Consider the following 21,405-nt stretch of genomic DNA (forward strand, 5'->3'; position numbering starts at 1 on the left):
AGTCCTTTTAAAAAATCCCAAACTAACTAAAAATACAGAGACATAAAAAAATTAATATATCTTTTATTATTAATTTGGAATACTTAGAGGTCATTCTTCATTGCTCCTCTGCTAACAGCAACATAGCAGTTATCTTAAAGCAATGAATATGGCCTTGTATCATGTTGGTTTGAAACCATTTTTTCCCAGTAGGTGTTATTTTAAAATTGCACGTAATCTAGACACTGCAGAAATGCCTTCTCATCTGGGAATGTCACAGAGAAGAATACTGGAAATAAGCTCTGCTGCGCCTTAATCAAAATACATCAAAGCAGAAAAAGCCCAAACAGACTTCCTCAGGACAAGAAAAATCTGCCACTGAATTTAGCAAGCACAGGTTCTAAGTTTCATTATCGAGTAAGACGCTTGAGTGGTCCCTTGGTAAGGAAGTATTTCATATTAATTACCATATCAGAATTTAAAGGGTTAGGTTGTCTCAGCCCTGCATAACTCAAAGCAGGTAAGGAATCCTTAAATCCTCTTTTCCAATTGTTTTTCAGAGATAAGGACCAGGTTTCAGACCCACAATCACACTCTGCACAGAAACAAACAGAATTTCAGCCCACGTTCCTAGCCAGGCGAGACACAGGGAAGATGAAGCTTCTGCAGGCAATGGAATGAAGTGACCATCTTATGCCGAATGATGCAGAGCAAAGCAGGAACTGGAAACCTGAACCAGGATTTATTCTTCAGCCACTCCTGTGGTTCTGACCTTACATAGCTTTCCTAACTAAGGACACGTTGTTACATTACACTCTAACTCTGAATTACTTTTTAGTTCACTTTATCAACACCATCTGAAGATTTTGAGGCCCAGGGCACTGCCCGTGTGCATGTAACAAAGCACAGCGTGATACAGAGGTACTGCATTACATATGTGCACGTGCAGAGAGAGAGAGAGGGATGGGAGACCAAATCTTAGAAGGTGCGTACAATCTGAAACAGGGCAAGTGAAGAAGCTCAGCTACCTGCCCGGCCTTGGTCTCTGCATGGCAGCTCAGGTGAATGGTATGGTGCACTGAACCGCTGCCTTACACACTGAGCCTGTTTACAAGTCATAGAATCATGGAATCACAGAATCATTTAGGTTGGAAAAGACCTTTAAGATCATCGAGTCCAACCGTTAACCTAACACTGTCAAGTCCACCACTAAGCCATGTCCCTAAGCACCACGTCTACACGTATGTTAAATACCTCCAGGGATGGTGACTCCACCACCTCAATGGGCAGCCTGTTCCAATGCTTGATAACCCTTTCAGTGAAGAAGTTTTTCCTAATATCCAATTTAAACCTTCCCAGGTGCAACTTGAGGCCATTTCCTCTCATCCTATCACTTGTTACTTGGGAAAAGACACCGACAGCCACCTCGCTACAACCTCCTTTCAGGTAGTCGTAGAGAGCAAGAAGGTCTCCCCTCAGCCTCCTCTTCTCCAACCTAAACAACCCCAGTTCCCTCAACCACTCCTCATAAGGCTTGTGCTCCAGACTCTTCACCAGCTTTGTTGCTGCTCTTTGGACACGCTCCAGCACCTCAATGTCTGTCTTGTAGTGAGGGGCCCAAAACTGAACACAGGATTCGAGGTGTGGCCTCACCAGCACCGAGTACAGGGGGACAATCACTTCCCTACTCCTGCTGGCCACACTGTTTCTGATACAGGCCAGGATGCCATGGGTCTTTCTTGGCTACCTGGGCACACTGCTGGCTCATATTCAGCTGGCTGTCAACCAGCACCCCCAGGTCCTCTTCAGCAGGGCAGCTTTCCAGCCATTCTTCCCCAAGCCTGTAGCGTTGCATGGGGTTGTTATGACCCAAATGCAAGACCCGGCACTTAGCCTTGTTGGATCACATGCAATTGGCCTTGGCCCATCAGTCCAGCCACTCGAATTCGTCTCAAAGTCACTTGAATTCATCAAACACTTCAACTTATATGTGAAACTTGCCTCCTTCCCTACAGGCATAAAATAAAGGGAAGACAGTAAAACTGGAACCTTCTTACTGCTTGCCCACCTACTTCTCTGATTTACACTTTATTACCAACTAAGTCATATTAAGAACAGAAGCAGTTCCCAGTGGATACAGCCAGTATTGTAACTTAACTTACACCATATCCTCCCCAATTGTCCTTTTGGTGTGAAAAGTAATTACATGGGCTTTGGCTCCTATTTTAGCAATTCAGAGTTGGTGTATCTATACAGAGAGACTTAAATGTGCTGTGTCACTTGTCTTCCCATAGGCAAGAAATACAGCGCAAGCAGATTCCTTCCCTTTGTGCTGCTGGGCACAGAAGAGCATGTACAAGCCCCTCGGGTAGCTGGGACCAACCTAGCTCCCAAGCACCACTGACACATGTCAGCCTGACCATGCGCTACACACACTGTGAGTATGCCAGTCCTCCCTTCAGTGCTTTGCAGGGCTTCACCAAGTACTTCCTTGTGCAATGCAAGCACTTCTCTGGTAGATGGACAGGTGGTTGGTGTAGTAGGAGAGATTTTTACCAAGTGAAGAGACAAAGGTAGCCTTTTTAAAACAAAAAATGTTTGATCTAGAACACATCATGCTTTCGGACTCAAACTTACTAACATCACAATCACACTGCAAGAAACTTTTCTGTTCATGGATTTCGAAGAGCGCTGACAAAATGTTTACAAAAAGGCACTTCATCCACCACTGAAACACATTTAGCCTCATGGTAACGGAGCCTCATGGTAACATAGCAGCTGTTTACCACCACTGAGAAGCTCTGACCAGCTCAAGGGTGAAGAGCAATACTGAAATCACTGGAAAATGTGATTTAGCTAAGAAAGGCAATTCTTCAAACTAGATCGCAACAAGTGGCTAAGCTGGCACCAGGCATCATTAAGAAAAATCCTTGATCTGAGTTTTTTTACAGGGAAAAGTACCAAATTATTCTTTTTGATCACGAAACCTTATGATTTTGTAAACCTGCAGAACAAATTCAGATTAAAACTCGTATGTCTCTCCAAAGAGACATTCAGGTAGAAATACTAGAACTAATGACAATCTCCCTACATGGGAATTGCTTGAGCGTATTTCACAACTCAAATGCGGGTGGATTACGTTTTAGTTCAACCTCCTTTAAAAGCACTATCACCTCAGAAGCTATGTAACTACAACAGAGTCTTACAAATTGGTAAAATCTTGGCAATAAGAAAGTCAGCATTATTTTCTTATTAGCAGGTTCAGCATGAAAAACATAGGTGCACTGAAGTTACATGGGTGAAAACAGAGTAATTATCTTCTCTAAAAATCAACATAAAAATTAAGTATTCTTTTCCCAAATCATTATGCAGTTTAAAAACATTCAGAATGGAAGGCTTTGTTCTTCATTTTGTCTGTCACTAGCCTTTGTACCAGCAGTTAGGAAAAAAAAAAAAATCTAGACGTATGTGCACTCATAGATACACATACATTCCCTTCTAAAAAATAGCTAATTAAAATGTGATAAGTTTAATTTCTTACATCTCACTTGACAAAACCCTACTGGAGAACTAGATTTGGCCGTACCAGCTCACATCTAAGTGGAATTATTATACACATACAGAAAGAAAACCTTAAGCAAACAGCTTCCTTTCTACAACTTTGGTTTTTAGATCTATGACAACATCTAATGCATTTTCTGAGACCAGATGTCAACAGCCTGTCTAGGCAATGTGTAACTTTTTATACAGCAGAACAGGAAAACAAAGGCTCATACATTCAGCTCTGAATTGAAATTCCACATGGAGCTGATCTTTTGAGCGTACTTTAAAAACATGTATTTGCTTTTATTAACCTCAGTAACTGTAAAATGTGTTTTAAACATCACTTCCCTTTGAATTCAACAAAAGACAGCAGCATTTTCTCCCTCCCTCGCTCCTTTTGTTGGTAATCTTGCTGCAAAAATGTCTGTGTTGCTTTTTCTCCCCCGCCCCATCCCCTGCCTGTAAAACTGAAGTTGGACAAACACTGCACGGCTGAAGTGACATATTTGAATGGAATTCAGACCAACCAGTTCCTGTTTATGTTTCTGATTTGAGAATGTAGCCTTCTCATTCACTATACATTAGAAACACACCAAGGCCATAAATGGTGTCAGGTTACAGGCAGGCAGGGCCAAGGAGCATTAATCATTACTTTAAGGCAACTGGCAAAAGCAGCAGCTGAGGGAACACTACACCCTTCAGCTCCGCATAAATGGACATTCCAGGGTTTGGCGTGTGTGGGTTGTTTTTTTTTTTCCCCTTCAGCATCCATTTTATGAATGAAACTTCAGGCTGCACAGAGTCCATTCATATAAAAGCTATGCTCACAAGGCTCAGTCTCTCGGGATCAATCGGTCTTGGGTAAGGCTGATGTGATTGGTTTAAGGCAGGCTTCAGCCTTCCATTACTGATTTAAAATGCAGCCTGTGTCCATTTGACCTGCGTTAATGCACAAAGAGTAAATCCAGACTGCGCTCTCAATCCTCAAATCAAATCATTAGCCAGTGCCACTTACTGTAACTGTAGATTTAGAGGATATTTATCCATTTCTTTGAAAAACAGGGACTGCAGGACAATTTTTCAGATCGTATTGTCTGCTCTGAAAGGAAAAATAGATGTATGGTCTCCTGCCTATATGCTCACATTAACTTGGTATTCAGGTTTTCCTTTGTTCATGAAGATAATACTACAAAATTAATTCTATGCTAACTACAGATTTCTTTCAGACAGAATTAGTGAAAAAAGGAAATCAGCTAGATGGGAAGCAAGTGAAAAGTTAAAATTCTGCCTTTCATAGCAGTCTTCCGAAGTCCAGGTTTCCCAAGTTTCCCCCTCAGATGCTCTTATTTTCTACTGTCATACCATCCAACAGCAGATTTGTGTTTTAAGAGCAAGTACAAAGTGCAGTGCAGCTTAACTACTGAACAAAATCCACACTCATTCACTGAAGCAACACAGCAAAGACAAGCTCCTGAAACAAGAGGGGGAAATACTTTAAACCACAGAAGTGAGACTCGGGAAAACTGCAAAACCAAAAATGAAGAGGGGAGACTTCTTAAAGCTACTGAACTCAAAAGCAAACCCCTATCCCTTCTCCCTTCCTGCCTTTATGCCAGCCGGATTTTCACTGAGAACAATTGTACTGCTGTGTAAAAGAATTTCTTTAAGGCCATAAGGAGATGCAGTTTTGTGATGCGTGTACTGAAGCACCATATCCAGGAAAAGGATGGAATCAGCTGTGTTTCACAGAGCATTTCATAAAACTATTTTCAAAATACTGCAAATATTTGCAGCCTGACCCAAAAAAAAACCAAAAAAAAAAAGGAAAGAAAAAGAAAAAGAAAACCTAGAGAGAATTTGAGTAAAAGATTAAGCAGCTGGAGGATTTATGAAGCAAGATCTCGACGAGTCACACAGACAGACCAAGAGTATACATGCAAACTGTCTACAGAGATTTAGAGGTGGTACATTAATACCAAGGAATTGTTCAGGATGAGCCAAAGAGGTGTAGCTATGAGCAAGGGAATGGAACTGATCAAAGGGAAAATTTAGGCTTACGATCAAGAAATATTTCTTAACCGTGAAGTCTATTAGTCTGTGAAATAATCTCCCAGGGGAATAATTGTAGTAATAATACTGAGCACTCATACAGCACTTTACATTTTCAAAGCACTGTACAAAAATTAGCCAACATAATTAAAGACAGTAGGAGAAGCACCATGCGTTGTGTCATTTTAAATGCTGCACTGGTCACAATACACTAGAGAATACCCTGGAAAAAGCAAACCTGCACTGACTCTGACTGACAGCTAAGATTTCCTTTTTTCCTTCATACTACCATCTCCAAATGTCTAAACTTTACCTCCAAGCAGTACAATAGAATATCCAACTGTTGTTTAAAAAGGAAAGGAAAAAAAAAAAAGCTATCTGCAAACAAATATACTTCTAAGAAATAATATTTTTTTCCTTGAAATTTTAATTCAATACATTCTCTAATGCTGTTCTGCAAAATCCCAAATTTAAGAACACGTCAGCTGATCTCTAGGAAAGAATGTGCTGCTAGGGATCTTTTTCCACGTTAACTTTTGCATTGATTTGCTTTTCAAAAAACACCACATCAGGTATTTGAAAGGACTCTTGCTTTTTATTCTGTTCCCAGTCATTAGCTAAATACACATTTATAACATGGATGGTAGAATGCTAGCAACATCCTATATCTATAAGAGCAAACTTAGGAGGTTAAGAAATGTCATAATTATAACTTCTAGGGCAACATTGATACAACTCCTTTGTTGCAAATTAATTATGAAACAGCCTTTTGCCCCGGCACTCTTGTCTCTCGACTGCGCAGGTCAAAACTGTTTGGGAGAGGGAGACCCATGCTGTTAACGCCTTTGCAGATGGAGCCCCTGCTTCATTTGTTACAAAGGTTGGAAGTTGTGTACTTAATGAGACAGAACATTTCAAGAAAGGAAAAGATTACTTTCTTGCCTAGAAATACAAAGGAGCTAAGCTTTGAACATATGTAATACACAATGTTCTTTAAAAATCATCCAGTCCTAACCAGGTACCCAAAATAAACAGATATGTATATCTGATGTGTGTCTCTGTCTCCGCTCATCTCTTAACAGAGAAGCAGTTCCCCATCCATTGTCACATGCCAACACAAGGTATTTATTGTTTGTGAGGCCTCAGGAATTAAAGAGATGAGCAACTCAGAAAGCAGACATTGAGGCTAATAATTCTGCTGGATAGTTCATTCTTTAAGTGATGTGACTAGTATATTGGAAAAAAACTCTGGAAGTGACAGGAAGAGAATCCAAATTTTCTAAGGTCCGTTCCTGCGTATTTATCATGAGGCTACCCTGAAATGTAACTGTGAGAACAGCCCTGCTAATGCCTCTAACCTGCTCAGGAAAGACTGAATCTATCTAGTTTTCAACAGATAAATTCCTGGCAATCAGTAGTAAGTATACACAAGCAACAATTCCTCCTCTACTTACCTCTAACACCACTGTGCGACAAATTTCAAAGTTCCCAAAGACATGGTCACAAAAGAACTTTCCAACCAAAATAACTATTTCAGTTGGGCAAAACAAAATATGAAATTTAAACTTAATATTTAAGATGTCATTTTAAAACTAGATTTTTAGTATTAATTGATACACGCACAGTTAGAGTCATAACTTAGTATATTTGCAAATACACTATATTAAGTAGGGAGGATCAAGCCTGCAAAGATCCTGCTTAAAAATAAAGCCCAGAATAGATGAGGTATCTCAGGTTTGGCCTTTTTTTTTTTAAGTACCTGAACACATGTACTAAATTCTAGAAGTGCTAACTGTACAGGAATGCCCGCTGTTAGCCCTTGTAAACAAGGTCTTGGGAAGCCTTCTGGAGTACATTCATTAATGATGCAAAATCTCAAAGCTCTATATGTCCTTGGCTGCATCTTTGTCCTTAAAGTTGCTAGATTAGCATCAAGTACTAAACACATCTGACTGGCAGCCATGGGGAAAAAAAAAAAATAATCCATGGCAGAAAATAAGGTCTGATTGATTGAACATATATGATGCACTGTGACTTCTAGAAGTGTGGATGGATAAGGAAGAGCTTCTACTCTGTTGACATTTTTCTTTTTCCATTATCTCAAACATTCTGCAGTAGAAATTGCATACCTGCAATTACAATTACAACTAATTGATCTGCCATTTCCCATGTTATAATTAATGTCATGTTTTAACAGGGTTATAATCATTCCATAATAACGCTTTTCATTCACCAGCTTCCCACAAAGTATAAAAGTATAGTGCACAAAAGCAATGAACTTTTATGAGGCTCTTTCAAAAAACATCCCAAAAGGAACACCTCGGTGTATTACAATGAACTTTTAAAATATGTTTCTATATTCTTATTTGAGCTGCAATAAAATACCATGCAAAAAAGACTTTTCACTCTGGCATTCCTCCTTCCCTGAACATCCATAGGTGAAAAATGAAATCAATGATTCAGTGACAAATACATTATGTTTCCTAAGGGGTTATTTAATGTACTCTTAGCAAAGATGGAAAATGATGGTTTCTAGAGAACAGATGGTAACAAGACAAAATATCAACAGACCACAGTTGTTGACTGCAATTTATGGAGTGTACAGATGTGTCAACTTAAATGCAGTGATTCTGAGGCCAATAAAAGTACTTCCTGATACCAACAGATTAATTTTTCATGGCCACTAGTTACACAGCTATTACATTTTTAAAAACTAATTATTCATCTACAAAAGAAACAACAATTTTGCTTGAACGTCATTACTATAAAGTGGAATGTTGTTCTTGCTGGCACAAAAAAAAAAAAAGGCATGACAGGACTGGATACAAGTTTGCACATCTTCCTTGCAGAATAAAATTTCCTGCTTTTTTCCATAAAGAATATTCCAAAGAAGGATGAATGCTAGCAGCCAACCCAGATTTAAAGTAATAGTATGCAATAAGGAGATCCCACTTCCTGGCCAAATATGAAGCATGCTTACAAAAGGGCCTTTTTTCAGCCTTTAATTTAGCAGAATGAATAACGGTGCTTGTGAAGGTTGCAAGGGACTGGCAGTGCCTGAAGCTGCAGTCCCCCATTTATTATCCATTGCCACATTAACTATGCAGACAGCCTCTCCCATGCTGCTCTGTAAGGCTAAAGATACACAACTGCCAAAGCCACATATCTCAGAACCTTCATCAATGAATGGTTTGAGTTCTAGATCTGATCCTTGTAATCTGAACTCATTTTCCTCTTGTCTTATATTTCAACTTGGAGAAATACTTCACTGCTGCTCCCCTCACTGTATAGGCCTACCTCAAATTTACCTAAGGATTGGTTCTTTGCTTGTCAAGAATAGGAAAAGAGAAAGCAACTCTGCTTTCCAAATTCCCCTGCTCTAACATAGAGATCAACTCTAAAACAAGCACTTTACATTAACAATACCACAAAATACCCCACTAAACAGACAACGTTAAGTTAGCTACAGAAAAGACAATAAAAAACTGTTCTCCACTGTACTAAATTGCAAGATAGTTTGTTATGGGCTAAACTTTCAAAGGAGACCTCAACTCAGCTGCCATGTAGCCTTTGGGAAATAAACTGCAAAAGCATCTATCCAGAGACTGAACCAGCAGAAAAGCACTGCAGGTACTGCAGCACCCAGAAGAGATAGTCAGACTGAAGTCAGACTGAAGTCAGACAGGGCCACCCATTCCCCTGCCCAACTCAGTGTACATGTGTATGAAAGCAATGTCACCTCCTCCAGAAGCATGGTAAGGACTCACTGAAATCCCTCCCTTTCAACAGTGTGGCACACACAAAGCAGGACAGAGGCAGAGACTCAAGAGGAGCTGCAGAAATCACTTATACTGAAACCGAAAAATATGTTTCGATTGCATTTTCTTGGCTCCATACTGATCAACTGTTTACCCCACCTAGCCCACTACATGTTGTTTTAATCTCAGCTTCTCTGCATACCACCCTCCCCAGCTTCCTTCTCCTTGTTACTTGGTACTCATTACTAAACTCCTTTTTTGCTTGCTGAATTCTCTCTCTCTTTTCCCCAGTACAATATAAATACTATGTTTAAATCATGGCAAAAATTTACAATGTTATTCCCTTGATTTATGTTTTTATCCTTTCTATCACTTATCTTTTCTATTTTGACCAGAAGCTATTGAGAGCAGGCTCTGCCACCACCTCTTCTGTTTTATACTGTCCATAGAGCAATAAGGCTCCATTCCAGTTGCCCTATAAGCACAATCATAATAAACATTATTAATAGCAACAGCGTATTCTCTACATCAGCAATCTGGCATCACAGATTATGTACCTCCACAAAACACAGCAGTATGCACAAACTGAGAAGCTGACACCAATTTGGATGATTCTTCTCCCTCATTGGTTTTATAGCTGTATAAACCCCACTTCAGTGGAGTTACTCCTGATTTAAAGTAGTGCAAGCAAGAGGAGAGAGAGTCCTCTATTTCTGGCAGACAAATGAAAGAGCTTGTAAAATGGAGCACACAAATTCAGAGGTCAGAGACAAGATAGTACGGAACAAGCCCCCTCTTAAGCAAAGCTCAATTTTGCACCCATGATTTTTTCTTCTCCGGCTTCTTTAACCTGTGCACTTTCTGGACAGAGAGTTCTGGAAAATGAAATCCTTTACAGAGCAAGCAATGGTGGCATGAGTCACACTGTACTACGTAGCAATCTTACTACTTTGTAAGCTATCTCAGACATAAATTACTTTGGGAAACTTAGAAGCCAAAAGAGCAAATTTCAATTCATACGATCAAAACATCAATAGCACTGGCCTGGACTCATTTATTACTTTACTATGCAGAAATAAAGGAGAGTCTCACCTACCTGAATCATATGCAAAATCTCTAGGTTCCTGTTTAATCATCAGAGGAGGGGGGAAATTTTGACTGGCTGCACTGCCAACCATAGCGTTGTGTTCATAAACTGGATCGTGGTACTCCTGCTTAAAACCTTGAGGCGGGAAAGGGATGTTTGGCTCAGACATCTGGCGCTGATATATTGGACGTCCTTCCCTTGGCATTGCAGGCAAAGGTGGGAAAGAATTGCAAGGTTCAGAGAGCTGGCGGCGAAATCTAGAACACAAGTTAGAGAGGTCACATAAAGGACTTGAGCTACATTCCATTTCCCAAACATCTTCACTGGTCATGATTAGTATCTGTATTACTTTCTCAGTAGCAAACATTTTGCTTACGATCATGCCAAGTGCTCCCATCAAGATCACTTGCATTGTAGGACAGCAACAAGCAAAGAAACAAAAAAACCCACCTATTAATACCAGCTAAGACCTGTCCCCACCGTCATCCTCTTTGCTTTCAATATCTTCCCTCAACAGAAGAGGCAAACAGGAAATGCACCAATTTCAAACCAGTAGAAAGACTGACATCCTGCCATAGTAACATGAAGGAGGCTTAGGCAGAGTTCTCTGTTCTTTCACAGGTATTAGCGACATATTGCTTGTACTCTTAATTTACTCTTACCATTCTTAGTGTTACACGGAAACCATTCTGACCACAACAAACACAAACATTTTGAATAAACATTTTGAATGTCTGCCGTAACATCCGGAATCATTCCAGGGTAAAAGTCCACAGTTCTGTCCTCTCAGGGATAGCACCCCGGGAGACATACCTGCAAGGCTGGCACTGCATTCCAGCTCTAATGGGAAGGGAATGTAAGCACCCCAGAAAAAGGAGAGGGCTCAAATTTTTGCTAGGAGAAACAATGCCCAAGAATTCACCTCCAGCCTTAACTTGTTCCCTTGGTCATTTCTACACTAAAGAAGTCATCCATACAAGCGGCCTTTCACTACTCCCAAATGCTCTTCAGTAGCAATAAAATCTGAGAATTCAGTTTTAAATTAACTTCATTTACATGCAACACTACTCGAGAACCTATGCTTGTTGTTTCTTCCATAAAACATATCTACCTGAATGTGCTGGTTTTGGCTGGGGTAGAGTTAATTTTCTTCATAGTAGCTAGTATGGGGCTATGTTTTGGATTTGTGCTAAAACCCTGTTGCTAATACAAGGATGTTTTCGTTATTGCTGAGCAGTGCTTACACAGAGTCAAGGCCTTTTCTGCTCCTCACCCCACCCCACCAGCGAGTAGGCTGGGGGTGCACAAGATGCTGGGAGGGGACACAGCCGGGACAGCTGACCCCAACTGACCAAAGGGATATTCCATACCATATGACATCATGCTCAGCACATAAATCTCGCGGAAGAAGAAGGAATGGGGGGGATGTTTGGAGTGATGGCGTTTGTCTTCCCAAGTAACCGTGACGCGTGATGCAGCCCTGCTTTCCAGGAGATGGCTGAACACTTGCCTTCCGATTCTCTCCCCCACCCCACCTGGGGGGAGTGAGTGAGCGGCTGTGTGGGGCTTAGTTGCCGGCTGCAATTAAACCATGACACTGAGCTGAAAAGCCTGAATGTAATTACCTGGACATCTGCAGGTTCAGAAGCATAGAGAAGAATACAAGGATGCTATTTTCCCACCATGTCCCGATAAACAGCACAAAGTCTTCCTGTCATCTCCTGCAGATTACCACAGTAGTGGTAACCACCACTGTAATAATACTGTGTCTGCACTAATCCAGAGCAGATGCAACGTGTTTGCAACAAACTGCTTACTAGTCCTGTTATCATTCATCACTAACAAGACAGATTTAAAAAAAAAAACAACAAAAAAACCTGTGCCTTTCTCTGCAAGTTTCTCACTGTCACACTAAAAAAACCCAAGAACTAATCATTCTTCAGCTTCCTGTACTTTGGATCTGAACCAACTTTAGTTCACACAAGCAAAAGCAGACATTCTCTTGGAGAAAACTGGGTGAGTGACGAAGAATGCAGGGGTTTGATTGCACAGGCAATACAATCCTTGACTATCAACTCATATGTACTACATGTTTCTGAAACAATTTAAACTCCGCTAACGTGTGTCATAATACTGCTGTGAATTCGGTCTGACAAATATTTACTGTCATAGCTTAATTACAAATACTCTGGAAGCTACAGAGATAGAAACTATTACAATGTAGTAGTGAAGATAAAATGAATTTTTTTAATGCTGGTGTAAACATTATATTTTGCAGTAGAAAGAGTACTGCACTGTAACATTGGGTTTTGCAATTCCACCTACACCTGCAGAAAATAAACTTAGAAACTCAAATGTATTATGAAACAGTTAGGCTGACTGGCACTGCATTCATTTCCCTCTTTTCCTTTTTTCATTAGCCAAAAAAAGAAGCAGAAATTATCATTAAGAACTGTCAAGGAGTGAATCAGAAAATTGCAACTTGAAGTTAAAATAAGAAACAGGCTCACTCACAAAGCCTCAAAGGAAGTTAATAATACTTGTTGTACTGGAAGCTTTGTATGGAATCAAGCCATTTGTTTACACAAGTGGATTTGATTCCTGTTGGTACTTGTTAGGACCACTTATCGTTCATATATTCATGCACTGTATGAAGATGTATGGGCTGTATGTTCTAGATGCTACACTATCTTATGCCACCAATGCATGTTCCAAAGAAGTATGCCTTGAGTTATAGATTTATATATGAAATCACATAGGCAGGTCATTTGTTTAAATGACATTTTCTGAATACACTCATTATAGTAGCATATCACCTTGTGAATCAGGAAGATTTGAATTTCACAAAAATATGAAGAACACATTTCCTTCAAACAACTGGAAGTGAGAAGACTCAAAATAAATAAGAAAATGGGGAAAGGTATCTTCCACTACAATTGTACCTTTCTTTAAAAAAGAAGGAAAATGAGATGATTTTTTTGGCCTGAGTCAGCTATTTTGGACTTCACTAGGACACATGATGTTTTATCACAGAAGGGAAGCATTACTGCAAAATGCCCTAAAGAACATGAATATCAAAGATGGGGGGGGGGGGGGGAATCACATAAAGAGCCTACAAAAAAGCTTGTACAAAGCAAGTGTTATGTGTATAGAAAAATATACTAAGATGTATGCAAAGCTCTATAAATACTCAAATTAGGGCTGACATACAGCTTCAGTACTCCCTTTACAAGTTGCTCTAAAACAAAAGATTTTTTCATCTGAAAAATCTTATTACTGCTGTCTGCACAGATGCCGTTTAGCTTCTGGAGATTTCAGTCTCCTGACAACTTGACTTTGGTGTATATACAGAAACACGTTTATCCACCATCCTGTAATCAAAACTACCGCTTGGCTTCATGGGGGGCCTGCGTGGTTAGACCACAGTCCATGGAGGGAGAAAAGACGGTGACTATGGCAGCTGAAGGGTCCGATTCAACCACCAGGAGGGCTTGTAGAGAACCTTGAGTGATATTTAAAACTATCTCAGCAGAGCGCAAAACAGCAATATAAACCTTACCAACCCCCTTCAGAAGTGATCTGCAGAAATCCCTGGAGATAATAGCCCTTGCAAGAGCAGAAGCATGCAAATCACACTCCCAACAACTGTGATTTTCTTTTCAGGTCCTTCTTAATTTGCTGATGTTTAAGTGCTAAGTCGAGTTTCGGAACATACATATCTCTTTACATACAGTTGAAATTTTAAACGCTCAGAGCAATCACACAACACAGCAGACAGAAACAGGTTCATGCAATAAAGGTTAGGATAAATAGAATTCCACAAACAAGTGTTTGGCCTCAAAAATCAGGGAAATCCACTGAGCATATCTGTTGCAAAACTGAGCTAAGAAAGATAAGTCAGCTGTCTGGGGATTTCTAATGTATCAAAACAAAACAGGGTGACTTAAGGACAGTTTAAGTTTTAATTCTAGTCTCTAGCTCTTGTGGCTTTTACTCAGACTAATGTTATTTAAGCACAGTTTATGTTGGCATCTTAGTTTGTTTGAAATGCCATATTTCAAAAGGAGTTGGAAAAGTGATCCACCCTTCCAAAAAATATTCTAAAGCAGTAACACCATAACAGGGCCACTTATCTCTTAGATAGGCAAACTGCTTAGCAAGAGGCCAGATATTTATAGCCAGGATCATGCCTGCTAGTGACTTCATTACCTCGTAGGGCTTACTAGCCTCAAGTGAATCAAAGAATAGCTCAGGTTGGAAGGGACCTCGGAAGACCATCTGGTCCAACCTTTCGTGGGAAAGGGAGCCTAGATGAGATGATCCCTGTAATCACTCTCACAAGACAGAAGCCGGTCATTAAAACTCTGTCACTGCCAATATGAACTCTTACTGCAGTCATTAAGTCTGGTGCCAGCCTTTCATAAAACACACGTATTTCTGACACTCTGAACCTTGCTGGCTTTCACCTTCATCCCCCAATCTGAAAGGGAATAGTTGTGGACAGGAAGCCAGTGCTACCCTATGTAAGAAACTTGCAACCACAACTGAAATGCCTTCTGCATGGGTCCCGCATGTGTTTTGTGTTTTACCTGTGGTCCATAGGGAAGCTGTTGTCTTGAATGGACTGGGATGGAGGGAGATGGGTAGGGAAAACCCGGTCAGGTTTAGGCGTCTGAGCTGAGTTTGGGGAGGCATGGTGCAGCGGTGACACAGGAGTGCTGGATGGCGTCGGTGGGTTGGAGGGCCTCATTCCCACTTGTGGCTTCTGATCATAGGCACTATCAGTAAGGCAAGGGGAAAGAAGATCAGGTTATTTTTGCTGCAAAAAAAAAAAATGTAGCATCTACATCCAGAAAAAAACCCCCAAGTGTCACATTTATAAGCTTTTTATTATAGTTACCTTATTAACGAGTTTGTGGCAAAGGAATTCTCTACTTTACATTGCAAAGAGCACAGTAAAACCATGTTAGAGGCAAGTGGTTCAACACAGCATTTTCTTCTCTGGGGCACAGAAATGTATTTTTAAAGGATTCAGTCTTACAGTGACATTCTAACAAGAGATATACAAAATACATAAAAGTAGAAGCACCTGGACTAGAGCACAAAGCGCCAGCAGTGCCTGTCAAGACTCTTTTTTAGAGCTTGCACAAACCACAAAGTGAGGCAGTAAAACAATACAGCTAGAGGGAAGGGATCTGACCCAGAAAAACAATGGTATGTTGGCTCAGCTACCCACACTAGGATGTCAGCAGCCTCTCCCGACAGGTTTTTTTTTTTCCCCTCTCTCTCAAAAATAAAGTGCTGGTCCTGCAAATACATAGACACTATTTTCAAAGGTGTCCCAAATCAGGAAAGGACTTGAGCACACTTTGATCATCCCTCTTTCTAAACTGGAAAAATGCAGATATTAGGCAGATAGTAAGCACAAACTTACATACTTTCCTGTCAGGTCCCCTAGCACCCATCAAATCCATCAATGTATGCATTTGATTTTTGAAACCAAAATCACTCCTCTATGACTGGCAAATGTGCCAGACCTTTTTTTTCCCCCTTTAATATCCAAAAAGTTAAATGTAAATGCTTTAAGTGCTAACAGTTTTGGTAGTACATTAATGAGAACAAAAACTCACAAGCTAGATGAAAGATTCTAAAATAGACTGAAATGTCAATAAGAAATCCTTCACTGCTGACACTAAAGGAAGGAGTGACACGTAAGTGCAAACCAAAAGAAAGTCAATAAAGAATGCAGTGGTATCAAGCCCCCTCCACCACTCACAAATAAATAAAGCTTTTATTATCTATCCCTATAAAAGAAGACAACTTGCTTTTCAATAGGTAACAAAGATACAGGGCCTAATGAAATACTATTTGAAATTGTAATCACCCATGAATACAGGCATACATCTGCAAAACTTGTCAAATACCTAATGGGTTGCTCAGACCTGCCAATCTCTTGCCTGTTACACAGATCTCTCTCTCCTTCCTAATGCGTGTAATGCATTTTGAAAGTACTTTGAACACAACTCACAGAAAACAAGACACTCCTTCCTTCTATTTCACACTTGTACCACGGGTTTTTAACGTCTGGCTATCTCCCATGGAGAAGGAATGGAGAATATGCATTTTGATGAAAAACAGTGCTTTAAAATGGTTATGTAAGTGTTTGATACAACTGTAAACAACTCCATCAGTGTTCATCAGCTAAATGCATTATCTCATCAGTCTGTTATCTGCTGAAGGGGTAACTTTTATAAGATCTCTATTATGGTTTTATTACTCTTCAGTCAGTCCTCATTTAAATCAGCAGTTCCCACTACAAACATGCTCCTGATTGCTTTACCTGACATTGTACAGGCACTTTTCCCCATAACTGAACTTGAATGGTTGCTCCTGACTGCAAGCGGAGCCAAGTTCTGAACATGGGCTATGGGGTTCCTTCTTGATTTTCACAGGGAGACCATGAAAAGCCACTGGAAAGAGAAAGAAAGTGTAATTAAAACCCAAGTACAATATTAACAATGAGCTTTCTCAAATAAGCTAGACACTGCTAATTAAACACATGATTAATTAAACCGTTGTAATACTAAAAACAATATAGGAAATAAACATTTCAAATATTTCTTCGGGTGTCAACTGAAAAATAGACACCAGAGATCCTTCGCATTGGCTATTAGCACTTTTATTGTTTAATAGAATGATGGCCAGGATCCCATCTCATTAGCAGGAAAATAACAGCCCACTTATATTTGGCTTAACTACTGTAAATGTTGTCAGAGGCAAAATACTTCCCAGGCACCAAATGTTTCTAAGTAATATTAGTGAGGTAGCTTTTAGCTATAAATGCAATAGTAGTTCACTTCAAAGAGTGCCACACAAATTACTCCAAAATAAATTTCTCATCTATCAGCCTCAAGTTCATGATCAGTAATCTTTTTGTCCCACAGAATGCATGAAAATTTTCAGTGAAACTTATGAAACTGGATGATTACATGTGCCTTTAGTTATAAGTAACGTCTGAAAAAAATACACAAGAAATGGCTTCAGTAATTTTTCTCAGAAATACACAAGATAAAATCCTGGCCTTACCAAAGTCAATAGCAAATGTGATACAGACACAAATTGAGAAAAAAAAAATTAAACATACTTTTTTAAAAGGTAAAAAGAACAGAGGGAGTGTGACAGAAATGCAGCATTAATTAGAAGCACAAGTTGGTCTGGATTAAGAAAAAGGCCAAAGGTAAAGACAAGGTTAACCAGCATATTAGTTTAAGCCAGCCACTTTCCTTATTTCATATCCAACCTTAACCAAAATCAAAGCAGAAGAAAATTCAAAGTTCACCTGACATAGACAAATCTAAAGTAAGTGGCTAGGAGGACAAAGGACTAAAAGGCAGGTATGTAACAGCTTGAAAACACACCCTTCAAGTTTTAAATAAAATGAGGTTGTAAATACATTTTTGAACTCTGAGAAGCCTAGAGTTCAGAGATAATTTTATTACTGATTTTTGATGTTGTCACCAAAACACCGTAGTTTAAACATTACACTCCAGCCTGACACAGACACTTGCGCCTCTGTGGAAATCCACGTACGTGCAGCAGTCCCTGTTAGAGAACCTCAGCACAAAATCAAGCCATTATTATATACCATGAAGTAGCATCTTGCCCCTTCCCTTGCACCTGAACTTAGGAAAGACAATTTGTTACACTCTATATATTTTCTGATACTAACACACCTGCATACACACACATGTGTTCTGTGGGGAGGGTGAGGTAAATGAAATGCTGTCTAAGAAGTGAGCATCAGAACCAATAAACTCTGATTTATAAGTATCTGTAAGATCTGGATTCCAGATTCTCACCACGGGTTTTCCCACAGTTGGGCAACATTCAGAGAACTCTTTCACAAATAGGTCTTCTCGTACCCTATTACGTGACAGCTTCTACTACTGCCTTTCAGCTAAGACAGCTGCCAAGATAGCACTGTGTTATTTTGCCACATATTTTCAGAAAAATCACAAGAATTGCCTCTAAAACTGCTATCCAGCTATTATATTTGGTGGATAATAGTCAATTATCTGGAAAGAGTACAACGGAAAAGCAGACAGTAAAACAGGTACACAAATACATGCACACAGCACAGTAACTCAAGAAACACAGATGAAAAGTGGTGAACGTCGCAACAAGAAAAGAACTCTTTCTGAATAAAACTAACTGAACTTGCACTAAAGACCCTACAGACTTCTTGAATAAAGATTCTCAAATTTAATAATACGGCAAAATGTAGCCCAGCCAGCTTTCCACCGTACTCGCAAAGCAGGCTGACACCCAGTAGTTCGTTTTGGGTTTTTGCTAGTGAACTTTTACTGCTGACACTCCTTGCATGTCTTGGTCAGATAAATGCACGCCGCACATTTAATGCATATGATGAGCCCCACAACTCCAGGACAGTGGCTCTGACGCAAAGGTAGGCAATCTCTTTGACTTGAATCAGAGAATTAAAACACAACTGCAACAAGACTCTTTTTTAAAGCCAGTATCACATATTCGCACAAAGACCACATGCTGCTCTGTTTTTTTTTTTTTTTTTTTATTTTAACTTTGCTACTTCCTCGGAGTTAATCTGTTATGAAAAATTACTTCCCTTATTTATTTTTAAATAACGGGAGTACAGAGACTCCCACACCACAGCCCTGTGCGGAGAACTGGCTGGGTATTTCATCACAGCGCTGAGAGCCTGAACGTCTGCTAACAGGCAGTTTTCCAGCTCACTGGCACAGGCACAAGTGAAAGCAGCACATTCATTTTGTGCAATTTGCTTTACCTTCCCACATGGAGTTGGTGCATGTAAAAGGCTGTTAAGTACTAAATTATTCCTTATCAAATCACCATCATCTGGAGTCATGATCAACACTAATTAAATTACTTTCACTGAACACGGCTCCAGCCTGCTGCCTCGGCTGCGAGGTACATTTTATTTTTGCTTACTGTACAGGCCTAGCAAGGTACAGGGCACAGTGCTAGAAGGCATCTGTGCTATAGTTTCAATTAAAGTTTACCTCACCTTCCTCCCAGCTTTATAAGCTAGGGTAAAGTATCAAATCAAGTAGGTTAACGCCTTCATTTCATTTAGGGAAAGCATTACAGTCCAAAGTGATTTTATATTAGATCTTTATCTTAACTACGGCCAGAAAGATAATGTAGCTGTAAAATTTAAAGCCTTCCTCAGGCAGTCCCCTGACACAGTAACCATGCTAAGCTTTATCCGTAACTCCTTAAGCGCACACTTTTAGAGGCAGAAAGGAAAAAAGACAGCCTGAGAAAAATACTTGCTGCATTTTTGGGGGGCTTTCTTGAAGGCTACTTGACCTTTCAAACCACATCTTAAGTGTGGCTGAAGATGACAGACTTACTCCAACAGTAAAATTTCAAACATTCAAAACAGTTCTCGTATCATCACAGAAACCCTCCACCCATCGCTCTTCATTTTAGTGTGACACTCATTTTATAGTGCACCTATTACAGCAGATTTTAAACATACACCGTTTTGCTAAGCTGGATTTTATATTATGTTTTCAATCCGTTTTCTTTCAAGAAGAGCAAGGTTGCTGATTTATACAATCTAATTTTAGCGCAGCATACCAAGCTACCAACACATCCAAGCTAACAAAAAGACATTTCAAACAACCAGCTCCTCACGACTTCTTTCTTCCTGATGGCAAATTCATTTTACTTAACCCCAGAACAGAGTTTCAACCCTATTAAACTAACGGGCACTCTGCCTTAATAGCAATGTTATTAAGAAGTGACCAAGGGCCAAGATTTCATCCCAAGTGATGACTTACAGATAACTACCTCCAAACTTGAAAGGCAAACATTCTCACAACATGTATCAAGATGGATGGCTTCAACACCTCATCTCAACTACTGGGGAAAGTCAGGATTATCAGTATCAGAACGGACTCAATCCGCGGACCCTGTCTGAGCTCCTCCAAAGCCAACATGCAGATATAAGGCAAGCAGAAAGACTGCTACCATCTGTAGCAAATTGATTTAAGGTATAATACACTACTGTATAAATATTCTCTGTGCATAAACATATCAGAGTAAGAGGTATTGCATGTTATACATAATGTGCTGTTGTACAGACCTAGATTTTATGCTAAACAATAATAATTTCACCACGAAGTAAACTCTCACAGAACATGGAAAGACACAGGGTGAAACCTGCTACCCCTTGTTTTGAAGCGGTGTTCTCCTTTGCTACCTGTCAACAGCCTAATCCCCAAACATTTTGTTCATAATAACATCCAGTTTAAGACCCAAATGAAGAACAATTGTATTAAGAACTCTGAAATTAAAGGAGAAATCGGTTTGTCTTAGAGGAGACTGATTTATATGCTTTCTAGCCTGAGAAACCTCTGTATAGATAGAACTGAATCACTTACTTTGAGAAAGTCCCAGAAAGACACTGAATCAAATATAAGAGCCATGGTTTAAAATATTTTTCAGTTCAAGAGATGATTATTCAAGATGAAGAAGAAAGGAATATTTTACGTGAAATTGCAAGTCATTTCTCCTTTGAGCAAAAAGTTACTTTAGAATTTTCAAACTTCAGATTCCTGCCCAGAACACAAAGTAAAATCTGATTTTATTTTCTGAAGAAGAAGAAATGATTTAAACATATTTTTAAAAGGCATGAAATGTTACTGGTAATTCAATGACATTGGCTAAAGGCAGGCAATCTTGACTCCACTGACCAAAGAGGCAAAGACGCCTTACCATCAGCACTTGTAGGGCAAAAGCATTTACTATATGGTATAAAATCAACTGACAGCAGCAACCTTGCTTGTGCTAGTGAACTCCAGTGTCTCCTAAGCAATACTACATTCATATGTATTAAGTTCAAGGACTTTGTGTACCTGCAGAGAAAAGGAAGTAACCAGGAAGTCACAGTAAGTCATAACCTAAACATTTCTGCTGCATGTTTCT

The 21,405-nt window shown here is 39.7% G+C and overlaps 1 protein-coding gene across 9 annotated transcripts in view; it reads right to left on the reverse strand.

The window, feature by feature from the left end:
* The window catches only part of ETV1 (ETS variant transcription factor 1), a 65,339-nt gene that overhangs the window by 14,860 nt on the left and 29,074 nt on the right, over positions 1-21,405 (reverse strand). For 6 of the 9 annotated variants that reach the window (XM_059818428.1, XM_059818429.1, XM_059818427.1 and 3 more), the window contains 3 exons: positions 16,757-16,886; positions 15,006-15,194; positions 10,426-10,673 (listed from right to left, as the gene is read on the reverse strand). In XM_059818428.1, coding sequence (XP_059674411.1) covers positions 10,426-10,673; positions 15,006-15,194; positions 16,757-16,886 — 567 coding nt within the window. Of the gene's footprint in view, positions 1-10,425; positions 10,674-15,005; positions 15,195-16,756; positions 16,887-21,405 lie in introns of those variants that run through there. The other 3 variants (XM_059818434.1, XM_059818435.1, XM_059818433.1) reach the window with 2 other exon arrangements.

This window comes from Gavia stellata, chromosome 6 (genome assembly GCF_030936135.1).
Source record: "Gavia stellata isolate bGavSte3 chromosome 6, bGavSte3.hap2, whole genome shotgun sequence".
NCBI classification, from domain to species: domain Eukaryota; kingdom Metazoa; phylum Chordata; class Aves; order Gaviiformes; family Gaviidae; genus Gavia; species Gavia stellata.